Genomic DNA, 15570 nt, shown 5'->3' with positions numbered 1-15570 from the left:
CCCACGCTCCTCTCCCTAGCCCCACATGTCAGCCTTCCATGCGCTAGGAGGTGGAAGCCGTACACGCACTCAGGTCCCAGCCACGAGCTGACAACCCCACAGAGCCATGACTCAGGGAGACGTGTGGAAAACCTTAAGGACCTCAGGAAAACCAGTTTGTCACAGAGGCATGGACTTGGCTGAAATGATTACATTGAAACCAACTGGGCCCAGATGATAGCTCTGAGGAAATGTTGACTTTCTGTGAAAAGGGAGCAAGTTTCCAATTTTTTCCCCTACATTGTGTTTTTACTTTCTCTTTCATGCCTCAGAGATATGAATTCTGGGGATTTATTTACAACAAAGTAAATGTCTAACAATAGGGCATTGGATGGAACAGTCTATCTATCCAATAATAAAAGATAAATTAGGACTAACTGTATGTTCATCCAGATTTGCTTGCGAACACATTGCTGATGCCAGATGACATCTGTCAGTCCTTTGTGTCCACTGCCCACTTCTGGACGAGTTTCTCATCTCGTTCCATTGCATCTTTCCCCTCAGGTTCACATCAAGGAGTGTGTCAGAATGAGTGAACCTTCAGAAATACTAGTTTCAGGGTGCCTGGGGGGCTCAGTGTTTTAAGCCTCTGCCTTGGCTCAGTTCATGATCCCAGAATCCTGGGATCGAGCACCACATTGGGCTCTCTGCTCAGCCGGGAGCCTGCTTCCCCCTCTCTCTCTGCCTGCCTCTCTGCCTACCTGTGGTCTGTCTGTCAAATAAATAAATAAGATCTTTAAAAAAGAAAAGAAATACTAGTTTTAGCATAGCTTATTGTGATCAGCACGTAGAGTTATAGATTTGGGCAAAGGATTAAGTAAAGATTTGGTTTAAATCATGTGAACTAGTTCTCAGTCCATTCGGGCTCCCCAAACGAAGTACAACATGGCTTTGAGCAACAGACACTTATTTCTCATGGTTTGGAGGCTGGAAGTCTGAGAGCAGGGTGCCGGACCCTTTTATGGGTTGCAGACTGAGTGGGTTCTGAGTTATGTCACTGGGGTCTCTTTTATCAGAGCACTACTGCCATTGTTGAGGGCCCCCCCACCATGGCCAAATCATCCCAAAGAGCTCATCTTAAAGCACCATCACCTTGTGGGTTAGGATATCAATGTACAAATTTGAGGGAGGTGAAGAGACAAACCTTCAATCATGTAGCACTGACCAAATTTAGGACTAGGTGTTATGGTTAAACATTAGGATCTAGGGTTAGAATGGAGGATTATGTGGTCTCATGGTTCATGATGTTGATGTTTGCAGTATGGTTCTTTGTTCAGACTTTAAGTAGCACGAAAGGACCAAGGTGAGTTTCAGGTCTAAAGCAACAATTCTCTCAAGTTTGTTCGTTTGTTTTGTTGTTGTTGTTTTGTTTTTGTTTTATTTTTAAAGATTTTATTTGTCAGAGACAGAGAGAGAACACAGGCAGGGGAGTAGCAGGCAGAGGGAGAAGCAGGCTCCTCATTTGAGCAAGGAGCCTGATGTGGAACTCATTCCCGGGTACCTGAGCTGAAAGCAGACGCTCAACTGCCTGAGCCACCCAGGCGACCCTCAAGTTTGCTTTACTCCCTGAGCAGAATCACCTAGAGTCCTGGCTATCAAGCAGATAACCGGGTGTGACCTTAGGCTCATGAAAAAATTTGGGGGGTCAGGGTCACCAAAGTCCAAGAGTCATAACTGAAAATGAATTGGGGTTTAGAATGAAGGATTAGAGAGAAAGTTGGATTCATGAATTAGTCTAAATTCTGGTTAGAACTGACCAAGATGTCTGGAGCGTTGACTCCTTGCGATCTGACTTCCTCTCTTTCTCTCAATTTCAGATCCCTGAGCTCCGGGAGACGCAGGTTTACAGCAGGAAATCAATCTAGACACTAACAACAGGCATGAGGAAGGAAGAGAGGAGTCTCTTGTGCAGATAATCTAGAAGAATCCAAGACCTTATAAAATTAGCTAAAGTGAATTTTCATATTGTACTCCGAGGAGCTGGGAGTACTTATAGGAGTCCAGAGAAGGACAATAAGAAACCAGGCTTTTTTTCAAGATCCACCCTCTCTTGGGGTGCTACCAAATATTTCAGATTTTTTAAATTCAAATCTCCCTTGAGGTAGGAGTTGGAGATCCTCTTTTTTATGCATTGGGACACAAACAAGGAGGAGATTACTTCAAAAATATGAAACGAGAGACAAAGGATTATAATAGCCTAATATTATGCCATGAATTTCATTGGTATATTTTGAAAATGTTGTCCTTAGAACTATTTTATTTATTTTTATATTTTATATTTATGTATTTATTTTTAAAAGTTCTGAAATAGTCATAGTTTTCAAAATATGTTCCTACAAAGTTTTGTGATGAGATTACACCTGTAGATAAAATATTGTTGACATATTCGGGATAGGTTTTTGTGTTTTTACTATAGCTGTATATCAATTACACTTATAACTAGGTAGGTGATTCCCTCAAGTTGTTATTACTGTAAATGTTTATTTGACATGTAGTCTTCATTATTAAATTGTGGGAATCAGTTGTAATTCTTTTACTTGCCTGGATGACACGTTTGTAAGTTGTTTTATGTTACTTTAGGTTTAAAGAGGACACTGCAATGTGTCTCTTGAGGAAACTACAAAGTTTTGGGATGAGATTACACCTGTAGATAAAATATTGCTGACATATTCGGGATAGGTTTTTATGCTTTTACTATAGTTATATATCAATTACACTTATAACTAGGTAGGTGATTCCCTCAAGTTTTTATTACTGTAAATGTTTATTTGACATGTAGTCTTCATTATTAAATTGTGGGAATCAGTTGTAATTCTTTTACTTGCCTGGATGACACGTTTGTAAGTTTTTTTATGTTATTTTAGGTTATTAAAGAGGACACTGCAATGTGTCTCTTGAGGAAACATAATAAAGATAAAAGTCTTCATCTTCGTGGTGTTTGTGGTCATCTCAATTGGTCTTACTGTTCACTGTCCAATGATACTCTTTCTCAATGGGGTTGTGATTATTCAGCCACACTTCTTACCTTTGAAAAATAAGTGTAAGCTTGTTTTTAATGAGGATGTGGGTTTTTTTAAAAAGATTTTATTTATTTATTGGACAGAGAGAGATCAGAAGTAGGCAGAGAGGCAGGCCGAAAGAGACAGGGGAAGCAGGCTCCCCTCTGTGCAGAGAACGGGATGCGGATGCGGGCGGTCTCGATCCCAGGACCCAGAGATCATGACCTAAGCCGAAGGCAGACATTTAACCCACTGAGCCACTCAAGCGCTCCAAGTGTAAGTAACTTTTTATGTAGAAAAAAAAAAAGAAGATAAATTGAACACTGAGCTTGTGTCTTAAAGCAAGAAACAAGGCAAAGATATTGAGGCAGGAAAAGGGGAAGAAGTAAGATAGAGCTATGGGGACCTAGATAATCTGAAATTCACAACAAAGGCAACGTGCCTCAGTGAGAGTATGCATTTCAGGCGATGATCCATGGCAAGCAGACCCACAGGTGCAAGGGAGCACCCTTCTTTGGTAGAAGGAAAATCTACAGTATGGGATGAAATAGAACAACTGGAAAGAAATGAGGCTTTGGGAGAACTTTCTGAGAAACACAGTAAGTTAGGAGAAGCTTAAGCTGTCAAATAAGAGAGGCATGGAGAAGAAAGAGTTAATGGCAGGAATCCTGAATATTGGAGGAAACCGATCTTGGGAGATGGTAGCACCAGAGAATACTGGGGCTGTCTCAAATACCAAGCTTCAGTGTACACGGGAAGCATCCCATGGATGTCTTGGCACATAGATGCATATCACCTGTCATGAAGCTCACCTGAGCTTGGTGACCAGAGTTTTTACTGGGGTTTCATTATGCAAGTGTGATTAACTCCATCATTGGCCATACATCGAACACAGTCTCCAACTCTCTTCCTTCCCCTAGAGATTGGGCTGATATCAAGTGGTTCAAAGCCCCAGACCTGTTGGGGTTCCTGGTATGGCTGGCCCTATGCTGACTCATCTCATTAGCACAAACTCAAGTTTGGTCCACGGGGCCCAGTGTGAGTAACAAACACTCCTATCACTCAGGATTCCAAAGATGTAGAGGTTCTCTCCCAGGGAGCAGGGAGGGAGAGGTATCTGAAAAATTATTTATACAACACACTGGCTATGGTAGGAGATTGGCAAAACTCAGGTAGTCAGAGAGGTAACATTTTGGGGACAGATCTATCACAGCAGATGTTGGAGAAGTTGACAAATAAGGATTGAAATAATGGGGTCCTCATGGGGATTTGGAATAGCTTGGGAGATGTGAGATATTTAGGAGATGAACACAGCACTCTATAGAGGAACAACAAGCAATGGAGTAAAGACAAACCAAAGGGAAAATTGTGTGTGTGTGTGTGTGTGTGTGTGTGTTGTGGTTGGGGTTGGGGTGCAGTTCTGATAAATGAGATGAACTCCGAAGCCTGGAGCAATTTCAGAAAGTGAAAACACCAAAGTCAGAAGAGCCACAGGGACATCAGCATCTGATTACAGCAGCTCAAGGAGAGGGATGGCATTCAGAACTGGGACACAGTTGATGGACTGGGAACAGCAGAGGCTAGATTCTGCAGACACGGAAACAAAGAGGAGAAACAGTATGGCAGCTTGGAAACATATATAACACATGAGACACCTAGGACTTAAAATGTATATTTAAGAAGCTTTAGGTCTCTGCAAGGTGGCAGGTAAAGGCAGATGAGGAAACAACTCAAATGAGGAAAGACCTGAATGAAAAGGCACAAGAAACAGGACGGTGGATGCACACAATACAGCAGTAACAAACAGGCGAGAAAGCAAACAGTCCGCTGACTGATGACAGGTGAGAACTGGGAGTGCTTGGGAACACTGGAGCAGAACATGGAGGTTTCAGCATGAACACCTAGAGAAACTGAGATCAGGATGGATCCAGTTGAAGAGAAGGGGGAGCCGAGGCTGCTGAGAAGCGGGTGAAGCTTAAGAGACTTGGAGGATAAAGAGAGGGACCAGCTAGGAAAGTGGGAGAGGCTAGAGGCCACCGAAGGCTGAGAAGGAATACGGATCCAGGGAGGTGGTTCGGAAGTGTGAGCTGATGGCAGAAGCACGTGTGGCTCCCAGAGCACAGAAGAGTCAGAGCAGCCAAGCTTCTGGAACCGGAAAGCATCCAGGGCAATAGGTGGCCTCTGAGGGGAGGTCAGGAGGCAGCAACAGCGAAGTTCAGCCACACATCAGAGGAACAGCGGGCTTGTCCTGTGAAGCAGGAGTGATGGAAGAAGTCCAGTGCCTGGAGATGGAGAAGTAGGAGAGTGGTGGGGATCAGGGGTGTGATGTGGCTCAGTCAGTGAAGCAGCTGCCTCGGCTCAGGTCATGATCTCAGGGTCCTGGGATCGAGCCCCGCATGGGGCTCTCTGCTCAGCAGGGAGCCTGCTTACCCCCCACCCTCCACCTGCCTCTCTGCCTACTTGGGATCTCTCTCTCTCTGTCAAATAAATAAGACTGAGTGACAAACAAGGAGGAGCTGCTTTGTGAAGGGGAAACACGGAGAAAACTAGAAAGAAATAGGAGCAGGGACTCAGGAAGAGTCCAGCGGACAACTCCAGGGCGCCTGTCTCAGTAGCTACTCCCATTCTCTCCGCTTCTCCTTCAGCGGCAGCCACGTTCCCTCTACCGCTACTCTCATCCTAGATAAGGCGGGATTGTCTTTTTCTTTTCAGTTTTTCCCTTTATTTCTCCATTCCTTCCTTTCCCTTTTGCTTCCCTCGCCCTTCCTTTTCCCTTCCCTACCTTTCCCTCCCCTCCCCTTGCCTTTGTTCTTTTTAAGTGTGGCTTTTTCGAGACGTCCCCTAACATGTGGGCGCTTGAACTCACGGGAAACAGAGGTCCGGTATTTGACCCGCTCCCGAGTGGGCTCCAACAGGCGCACCGCCGCCGCCGTCCTGCGCATGTGCAGCTCGGCCTGCGTGCGTGTTCGCGCATGCGAAGTGCCGCTGCGCTGCTCTCGCTTCCTGTCCGAGTTCAGGTCACCGCTCGCCGTGGTTCCCAGGCTTCGGCCTCCGGCAGGCGAGCGTCCCAGTATCTGAGGGGCTGCCCCCCTTCCAGCCGGGCCGGCACCCAGCGAGCGTGGGGCTGTGCGGGCGCGGGTCCTCGCGGAGGCTCGAGCGGGACCCCCGAGCGCCAGCCCCGGAGCCCGCGGGCTGGGCCGGAGGGGCCGGACGGTGGCGGCGGCAAGGGCGCAGGGCAGCGAGGCCCCGGCCCGGCCCGTCTGCTTCCGAATCGGGGCCCGAGAGGGTCGTCGGCCCGAAGTGAGTTTGTCCTGTAGGCCCAGAGCCGGCTCACCGGGAACGGCAGCCCAGGCGGGCGGAGGAGCAGCCACCCCCGTCCCGGAGTCCTCCGGAGCCTCGGGGCAGCTCGGCGTGTCCCGACGGGGTAGGTCGTGCGTTTGTGGGTCTTGCGGGCGGCTGGACCTGGAGGGATGGGCGCTCCTCCGGGACTCGGGACTCGTGGGACTCACGCTCCTGGGGGCGCAGGGAGTTCCTCTCTCCCCTCCACCCCGACACCCTTGCTCCCCCGGTTCTCTGTCCAGTTGTAGACGGGTCTGTAAGCGCGCAGGAGCGTGTTCTGACCCCGCTGGGTTGTGCCCTGGGGCATCCCCCAGTGTAGGGCAGGACCAGTGTGCGAGAAGGAGTTGACAGGGGAAGACTGGGCCTGAGAAGGGAAGGGGCTTGCCCACGTTGACGGCGTCTGGGGGGTGGGCTTGCTCGCAGGACTCGCCTCCTGGACCTGGGTTCTGTCCTGTTACATTTAAGTCAAAATGAGTTTCTTAATAAAAGACCCTTTTGCGGGCGCCTGGGTGGCTCAGTGGTTAAGCCGCTGCCTTCGGCTCAGGTCAGGAACTCAGGGTCCTGGGATCGAGTCCCGCATCGGGCTCTCTGCTCAGCAGGGAGCCTGCTTCCTCCTCTCTATCTCTCTCTGCCTGCCTCTCTGCCTACTTGTGATTTCTCTCTGTCAAATAAATAAAATCTTTAAAAAATAAATAAATAAATAAAAATAAAAAAAGAAAAATAAAAGACCCTTTTGCAGTTTGTACAAAGGATTTGAAGACAGCCATGCCTGAATACATCTCTTTCCTCAGAGCATCCCCGTTCTGTTCTTAAGTAGTTAAAAGGGGTAGTGAGAAGATGAGTGTAACAGATTCTGTTTTATGTTACTTTTAATGATGGAGGATGATTTCAATAGGATTCAGGTTGGTTAGTTAAGAAACAACATACCAGTCAGGTGGGAGTTACAGACAGGTGGGTGTGCCCTCATTCTTTTGGTCATTTCTGAGATTTAAAGGGACAGTGTTGCAGTTTCTTTCATGGAACTTGCCAGGAGAGTACTCTCCCCCCCTTCCTCGGCAGTCCAGATCTCACTTAGTTTCGTTGATTGTCCTTTCTTTCCCCAGGTCTGCCTCCACTTTCACTGTCCTTCCTGTTTTTCCAAGATCAGCAGAAAATGAGTAAATCTTTGGTGAGTATTTCTGTGTCTGTGTTTATTCCCCACTTGCACTTACAGTAGGCCTTAGGAGGTGAGTAGTTCAGACTTTAAAGTGGGAATGGGGACATAAAAACAAAAAAGGTGTGGGCGGACAAAGCGTGGAGTAGTAGCGGGGCGCCAAGCACGTCTGTCACGTTCATCTGTGTGGACAGCGCAATCCTTCAGAGCCCTTGAAGCCAGAGTTCAGTTGACATTCGTTGCAAAAAGTGACAAATACCGTTCGGTACTTGACTTACACTGACCTGCCAAAAAACAGTTTTGTTTTCTCGCGTGTCTTGTGATTTCTTTGGCCGGGTTGTTGTAATGCTGAACAGGCTTCCTGAGTGGCCCTCCCCAAACCGTGGACATTGGTATCTCACTTGTGTCTCCTGGAGGCAAGGCATACTGTCCAGGGAGCACCCAGTGCATGTAATTTCTCTGGTAACTAAAACATTGCCCTATAAATGCATCGTTTTTATTGCTCAAGTCAAGGGGTGGATGAGGGAGCTCTGGAGGTATGGCCTTTCCACCCTCCAGTGAGTCTTGCCAACTAGTTCTCTCTGATCATCTGTCTGGTTTGCATCTCAGACTGGGCGGTGGCACCTCTGGGACAGATTGCTGATTTCCCACTCACGTTGTATCCCAAACAGCACTTCCGGGTCTGCCCCTGTCCCTCTGGAACCTGACCCGGTAAAGGTTAAGCTGGGAGTCAGTCCTTGTGTTGGACCACTTGCCACCTTTCCTATCTGCAGAGGCGGTCTGTTGGCATCTCTGACGAGTTTCTCCTCTTTGTGACTGCTTCCTCTGCCCTCTTCTTGTGTTGTCATGTCCCCGCTGACTTTTGCACCTTCACATCCTCTGAGCCACCTGCTCTGTCTGTTCTCCCACGTGGACCAGATGCCGGGGCTTCCGGGGAGGGTGTCTCAAGTCGCCTAAATAGACCCAGTAGATTCAAAAGGAATTATTTGCAGCCCCCCCACCTATGCTTTCCGCTGTCCTTCCCTGTCCTCTCTCTGTTCCATTGTCTAGCCTGTCACTCTGTCCCGAACAATGGGGTTCATTCTCCTCTCTGTCTGCATCCTGTGTTACATTTGCATGTTCCTGTTGTTGTGTTCTAAGTGGCTTCTGTCCCTTCCCCTTCGGCTCCTCCATGCTGCCGTTAAAATAGCTCATTCTTTTCATCTGTGGACCATTATAGAAACTTATTTTCTGTGTTCCTTTCCTCCACGGGCTCAAGTATATTTTCCACGCTGAGCATTTCTCCAAAACTGTGAATCACATAATTTTGTCCCCATGTGGAAAAAGCACTTCAGAGGCTCCCTGAGTGGCAGGAAATGCAAGGCTGGGGTGGGCGGGGCAGTCAAGGGGCCCCGGCTTGTTAGTGAGACAACAGGCAGAGAAGGAACGCGGCCTGGGGTGTTCTAGCTGATTGAGGCCCATACTGGGTTGGTGGGGTTGGGTTTGTTCTTTTCAACACCCCCCCCCCACTCAAGAGAATATTAAGTCATTTATTGATTACACATGAAAATGGGTGTTATACAAGGGTTAATCCATCTATGATTTTATCTGATACCATTATTCATTTTAGATATATTGCCTAGGATGTGCCAACAATCATATTAATAACCAAACAAACTCCAGGACTTTGTTTGGGTGACCCTTTTAATGTGAACTCCAGGTCACAACACATTGTCAGTTCAACTGCACCAAGGTTTGGGGAGACAGTGGCTTCTGGGCCCAAGCAGGTTGCAAATAAATTTCGAATGGAACCTGGCATTACCCTGAAGGAATTTGAACTTCACACTGTTGGGATAGTGTACCAGGACAGCTTCAGTGTAGACTGACTTTACACAGCACATTTAAGAAAAAATACATTTATTCAGGGTCATGATCAAACTATTATATTTAGCAGCATGGATGCAAAAAAAAGAATTATATTAAAATCCTTTATTGGAATGCTTTACACTTTCCAAAGAACAGAAACTAAAGTAACCCGTTATACAGTTAGTCACAAATACAGTCCTGGAGTTGTTTGCCCCGTATACGTGAGTATCCTCTAACATGTCTTCTTTGTAGCAGCTCGGCCCTGCCACCACTGTGCTTGGCTGAGTTCAGGAATCAGTTGTAACCTGTAGCTTCCTTGTTTCTCTGGCTCTCCTCTTCTGCTAAGCTTCGTTTACTGGCAGTAATTAAAACCTTCTGCTGGGGCACCTGGGTGGCTTAGTGTGTTAAACCTCTGCCTTCGGCTCAGGTCATGATCTCAGGGTCCTGGGATCGAGCCCCACATCAGGCTCTCTGGTCAGCAGGGAGCCTGCTTCCCCCTCTCTTTCTGCCTACTTGTGATCTCTCTCAGATAAGTAAATAAAATCTTAAAAGAAAAACAAACAAAAATCTGCCACTGCTGTAGCTACTGCTGCTACTGGAACCACCATAGCCACCTTGTTTTCATGATTTGGCAAAGTATGGCGTCCATCTTGGTGCCAGAGCTTCTGCCTCCCAAATTTCTTCCTTTCATGGGTCCAGAATTTGAGGATTGATTGTTGTAATTGCCGCAATCATTATAGCTTCCACCACCTCCAAGGTCGCTTCCATCATTACCAAATCCGTTCTAGCCATCCGCACTGCCACCCTGTTTACCACCACCTCGACTGCCACCAGAGCCACCTCGATCACTGAAGTTCCCTCCACAACTGAAGCTGTCATTCCCAACAAAACCACTTCCATATCCAGCAGCAGAGTTTCCAGAACCACTTGGACCTCTTTGGCTGGATGAAGCAGTAGCCATCTCTTGCTTACATAGGCCTTTCCTTACTCCCCAGTTGTGGCTGTTCACAGTGTGGTATTTTTGAATGACAGTCTTTTTTTTTTTTTAAAGATTTTTTATTTATTTATTTGTCAGAGAGAGAGCGAGCGAAAGCAAGCACAGGCAGACAGAGTGGAAGGCAGAGTCAGAGGGAGAAGCAGGCTCCCCGTGGAGCAAGGAGCCCGATGTGGGACTCGATCCCAGGACGCTGGGATCATGATCTGAGCCGAAGGCAGCTGCTTAACCAACTGAGCCACCCAGGCGTCCCAGTCTTGTCTACAGAGTCCTGGTCATCAACTGTTACAAAAGCAAAACCCCTCTTTTTTGCCACTGGCTCGGTCAGTCATGATCTCCATCACTTCACTTTTCCCATACTGTTCAAAATAATGTCTTAGGTGATGATCTTCAGTGTCATCTTTAACGCCACCGACAAAATTCATTTTCCCAGTTAAGTGGGCACCAGGTCTTGGAGAATCTTCTCTTAAGCCAGCCCTCTTCGGTTCCACAACTCTCCCGTCCAGCTTGGGCGGCCTTGCGTTCATGGCTGCCTCCACCTTCTCCACAGGGGAGTATGCGACAAACCCAGAGCCTCTCGAGTGCTTAGTGTTGGGGTCTGTCATCACCACACAGTCCCCAGTGCTCAGAATGGCTCTTCAGACTCTCATCGGTTGTTTCAAGGCTCAGACCTCCGATGAAGATCTTCTGCAGCCGTTCAGGCTCTTTGAGAGACTGTGACTTAGACATGACCACAGTGGGAGGGGCCACTTCAACGATGCTTACTTGGCGGTGGCCATGGGCGGAAAGGACTTGGGTTTGTTCTGAACCACAAGTGAGTTTAAGTGTATATTCACATGTTTGGAAGCTTTTGTTTTGTGTGTGGCTTTTATCTTAATCACATTTTTTATTCACATTGACTTTCCTGACAGATTTTTTTGGCCAGTGCAAAAGGGATTATATAATCTCTCATAGGAGATATGAGTGGATGTGTATATAGAATACACATGGTATGTGTGTATATGTACCCACACACATCCAGAGTCTCTGTGAAAGTTGTATTCTTACCCAGTAACCCAGTGACTGATGGTTCCTTTTTAAAAAATTTTTTTTAATTTAATATACAATGGGGTGCCTGGGTGGCTCAGTGGGTTAAAGCCTCTGTCTTCAGCTCAGGTCATGTTCCCAGGGTCCTGGGATCAAGCCCCACATCGGGCTCTCTACTCCGCAGGGAGCCTGCATCTCCTCTCTCTCTCTGTCTGCCTCTCTGCCTACTTGTGATCTCTGTCTGTCAAATAAATAAATAAAATCTTTTTAAAAAGTTAATATACAGTGTATTATTTCAGGGGTACAGGTCTGTGATTCATCAGTCTTAGACAATTCACAGCGCTCACCAGAACACATACCCTCCCCAGTGTCCATCCCCAGCCACCCCATCCCTCCCACCTCCCTCCACTCCAGCAACTGTGAGTTTGTTTCCTGAGATTAAGAGTCTCTTACGGCTTATCTCCCTCTCTAGTTTCGTCTTGTTTCATCTTTCCCTCCATTTCCCTATGATCTTATGTCTTGTTTCTCAAATTCCTTGTATCAATGAGATCATGTGATAATTGTCTTTCTCTAATTGATGTATTTTGCTCAGCATAATACCCTCTAGTTCCATCCCTATCATTGCAGATGGCGAGATTTCTCTTTTTGATGGCTGCATAATACTCCATTGTAGATCTATACCACATTTGCTTTATCCATTCATCTGTTGATGGGCTTCTAGGTTCTTTCCACAGATTGGCTATTGTGGACATTGCTGCTATAAACATCAGGTGCACATGCCCCTTCGGATCACTACATTTGTATCTTTGGGGTAAATACACAGTAGTGCGATTGCTGGATCGTAGAGTAGCTTTATTTTCAACTTTCTGAGAAACCTCCATACTGTTTTCTAAAGTGACTGCACCAGCTTGCATTCCCACCAACAATGTAAGAGGGTTCCCCTTTCTCCGTGTCCTCGCCAACACCTGTCGTTTCCTGACGTGTTCATTTTAGCCATTCTGACTGGTGTGAGGTGGTATCTCATTGTGGTTTTGATTTGTGTTTCCCTGATGGCGAGTGATGTTGAGCACTTTTTCATGTGTCTGTTGGCCATTTGGATGTTTTCTTTGCTGGAATGTCTGTTCATGTCTTCTGCCCATCTTGATTGGATTATTTGTTGTTTGGGTGTTGATTTGGATAAGTTCTTTAGGGATTTTTGGATACTAGCCCTTTATCTGATATGTCATTTGTGAATATTTTCTACCATTTTGTCAGTTGTCTTTTGGTTCTGTTGACTGTTTCCTTTGCTGTGCAAAAGCTTTTGATTTTAATGAAGTCCCAATAGTTCATTTTTGCCTATGCTTTCCTTGCCTTTGGCAATGTTTCTAGGAAGAAGTTGCTGCAGTTGAGATCGAAGAGGTTGCTGCCTGTGTTTTCCTCAAGGATTCTGATGGATTCCTGTCTCACATTGAGATCTTTCATCCATTTTGAGTCTATTTTTATGTGTGGTGTAAGGAAATGGTCCAGTTTCATTCTTCCACATATGGCTGTCCAATTTTCCCAACACCATTTGTTGAAGAGACTATCTTTTTTCCATTGAACATTCTTTCCTGCTTTGTCAAAGATTAATTGACCATAGAGTTGAGGGTCCATTTCTGGGCTCTCTATTTTGTTCCATTGATCTATGTATCTGTTTTTATGCAAGGACCATACTGTCTTGATGATTACAACTTTGTAATAGAGCTTAAAGCCCAGAATTGTGATGCTACCAGCTTTGGTTTTCTTTTTCAACATTCCTCTGGCTATTCAGGGCCTTTCCTTCTTCCATACGAATTTTAGGATTATTTGTTCCATTTCTTTGAAGAAAATGGATGGTATTTTGATGGGGATTGCGTTAAATGTGTGGATTGCTTTACGTAGCATAAGCATTTTCACAATATTTTTTATTCCAATCCATGAGCATGGAACGTTTTTCCATTTCTTTATGTCTTCCTCAGTTTCTTTCATGTGTATTCTATAGTTTTCTGAGTACCGATTCTTTGCCTCTTTGGTTAGGTTTCTTCCTAGGGATCTTATGGTTTTGGGTGCAATTGTGAATGGGATCGACTCCTTCATTTCTCTTTCTTCTGTCTTGGTGTTGGTGTATAGAATTGTAGCTGATTTCTGTGCATCGATTTTATAGCCTGACACTTTACTGAATTCTTGTATGAGTTCTCGGAGTTTGGGGTGGAGTCTTTTGGGTTTTCCACATAAAGTAGTATCACATGATCTGCAGAGAGTGAGAGTTTGACTTCTTTGCCAATTCGGATGGCTTTAATTTCTTTTTATTGTCTGATTGCTGAGGCTAGAACTTCTAGTACTATGTTGAATAGCAGCGGTGATAGTGGACAGCTCTGCCGTGTTCCTGACCTTAGGGGAAAAGCCATTGAGAATGATATTTGCTGTGGGTTTTTCATAGATGGCTTTGATGATACTGAGGTATGTACCCTCTATCCCTACACTTTGAAGAGTTTTGGTCAAGAAAGGATGCTGTACTTTGACAAATGCTTTTTCTGGATCTGTTGAGAGTTTCATGTAGTTCTTGTTCTTTCTTTTATTAAAGTATTGTATCACACTGATTGATTTGCAGATGTTGAACCAACCTTGCAGCCCAGGAATAAATCCCACTTGGTTGTGGTGAATAATCCTTTTAATGTACTGTTGGATCCTATTGGCTAGTATTTTGGTGAGAATTTTTGCATCCATGTTTATCAGGGATGTTGGTCTGTAATTCTCTTTTTTGATGGGGTCTTTGTTTTGTTTTGGGATCAAGGTAATGCTGGCCTCATAAAATTGGTTTGGAAGTTTTCCTTCCATTTCTGTTTTTCAGAACAGTTTCAGGAGAATAGGTGTTATTTCTTCTTTAAATGCTTGGTAAACTTCCTCTGGGAAGCCATCTGGCCCTGGGCTCTCATTTGTTGGGAGATTTTTGATGAATGCTTTAATTTTCTTGCAGTCATGGGTCTGTTCAGATTTTCTACTTTTTCCTAGTTCAGTTTTGGTAGTTTCTCCGTCTCTAGGAAAGCATCCATTTCTTTCAGATTGTTTCATTTGCTGGTATATAGTTGCTCATAATATTTCCTTATAATTGTTTGTATTTTTTTCAGTGTTGGTTGTGATCTCTCCTGTTTCACTCATGATTTTAATAATTTGGGTGCTTTCTCTTTTCTTTTTGATAAGTCTGGCCAGGGGTTTATCAATCTTACTAATTCTTTGAAAGAACCAGCTTCTCGTTTTGTTGATCTGTTCTACTATTCTTTTGGTTTCTATTTCATTGATTTCTGCTCTTGTCTATACTATAATTTCCCTTCTGCTGGGTTTAGGCTTTCTTTGCTGTTCTTTTTTCAGCTCCTTTAAGTGTAGTAACTTAGGTTGTGTACTTGAGACCTTTCGTGTTTCTTGAGAAAGACTTGTATTACTATGTACTTTCCTCTCAGGACCACCTTTTCTGCATTCCAAAGATTTTGAGCAGTTGTGTTTTCATTTTCATTTGTTTCCTTGAATTTTTTAAATTCTTTGATTTCCTGGTTGACCCATTCATTCTTTATTGTGATGCTCTTTTTAGCCTCCATATATTTGAGTTCTTTCAAACTTTCCTCTTGTGGTTGAGTTCTAGTTTCAAAGCATTGTGGTCTGAAAATATGCAGGGAATGATCCCAAGCTTTTGGTACCAGTTGAGACCTGATTTGTGACCCAGGATGTGATCCATTCTGGAGAATGTTCCATGTGCACTAGAGAAGAATGTGTATTCTGTTGCTTTGGGATGGAATGTTCTGCATATATGTGTGATGTCCCTTGGGTCCAGTGTGTCATTTAAAGCCTTTATTTCCTTGTTGATCTTTCCTTAGATAATATGTCCGTTTCAGTGAGGGGGGTGTTAAAGTCCCTTACTCTTGTTTTATTATTGTCAATGTGTTTCTTTGATTTTGTTATTAATTAATTGGCTTATATATGTTAGGGGCATAGATATTTTAAATTGTTAGATCTTCTTGTTGGACAGGCCCTTAATTTAAGTATGATATAATGTCCTTCCTCCTCTCTTATTATAGTCTTTAGTTTAAAATCAAATTTGTCTGATATAAGGATTGCCACCCTAGCTTTCTTTTGATGTCCATTAGCATGGTATATTGTTTTCCTCCCCCTCACTCTGAATCTGG

General features: G+C 45.0%; 1 protein-coding gene across 1 annotated transcript in view; it reads left to right on the top strand.

The window, feature by feature from the left end:
* The first annotated feature begins 6004 nt into the window (after positions 1–6004).
* ZNF12 (zinc finger protein 12) overlaps positions 6005–15570 on the top strand; it is a 33988-nt gene continuing 24422 nt past the window's right edge. The window contains 2 exon segments of the mRNA XM_045075142.1: positions 6005–6462; positions 7481–7545. Of these exon segments, the coding sequence (XP_044931077.1) occupies positions 7531–7545 (15 nt within the window). The 5' untranslated portion in view covers positions 6005–6462; positions 7481–7530.

Source organism: Mustela putorius, unplaced genomic scaffold, assembly GCF_011764305.1.
Source record: "Mustela putorius furo isolate JIRA1106 unplaced genomic scaffold, ASM1176430v1.1 tig00000139_pilon_pilon_pilon, whole genome shotgun sequence".
Lineage (NCBI taxonomy): Eukaryota > Metazoa > Chordata > Mammalia > Carnivora > Mustelidae > Mustela > Mustela putorius.
Note: the sequence above shows the minus strand (reverse complement) of the source record. Positions and strands in the feature narration are given on the sequence as shown.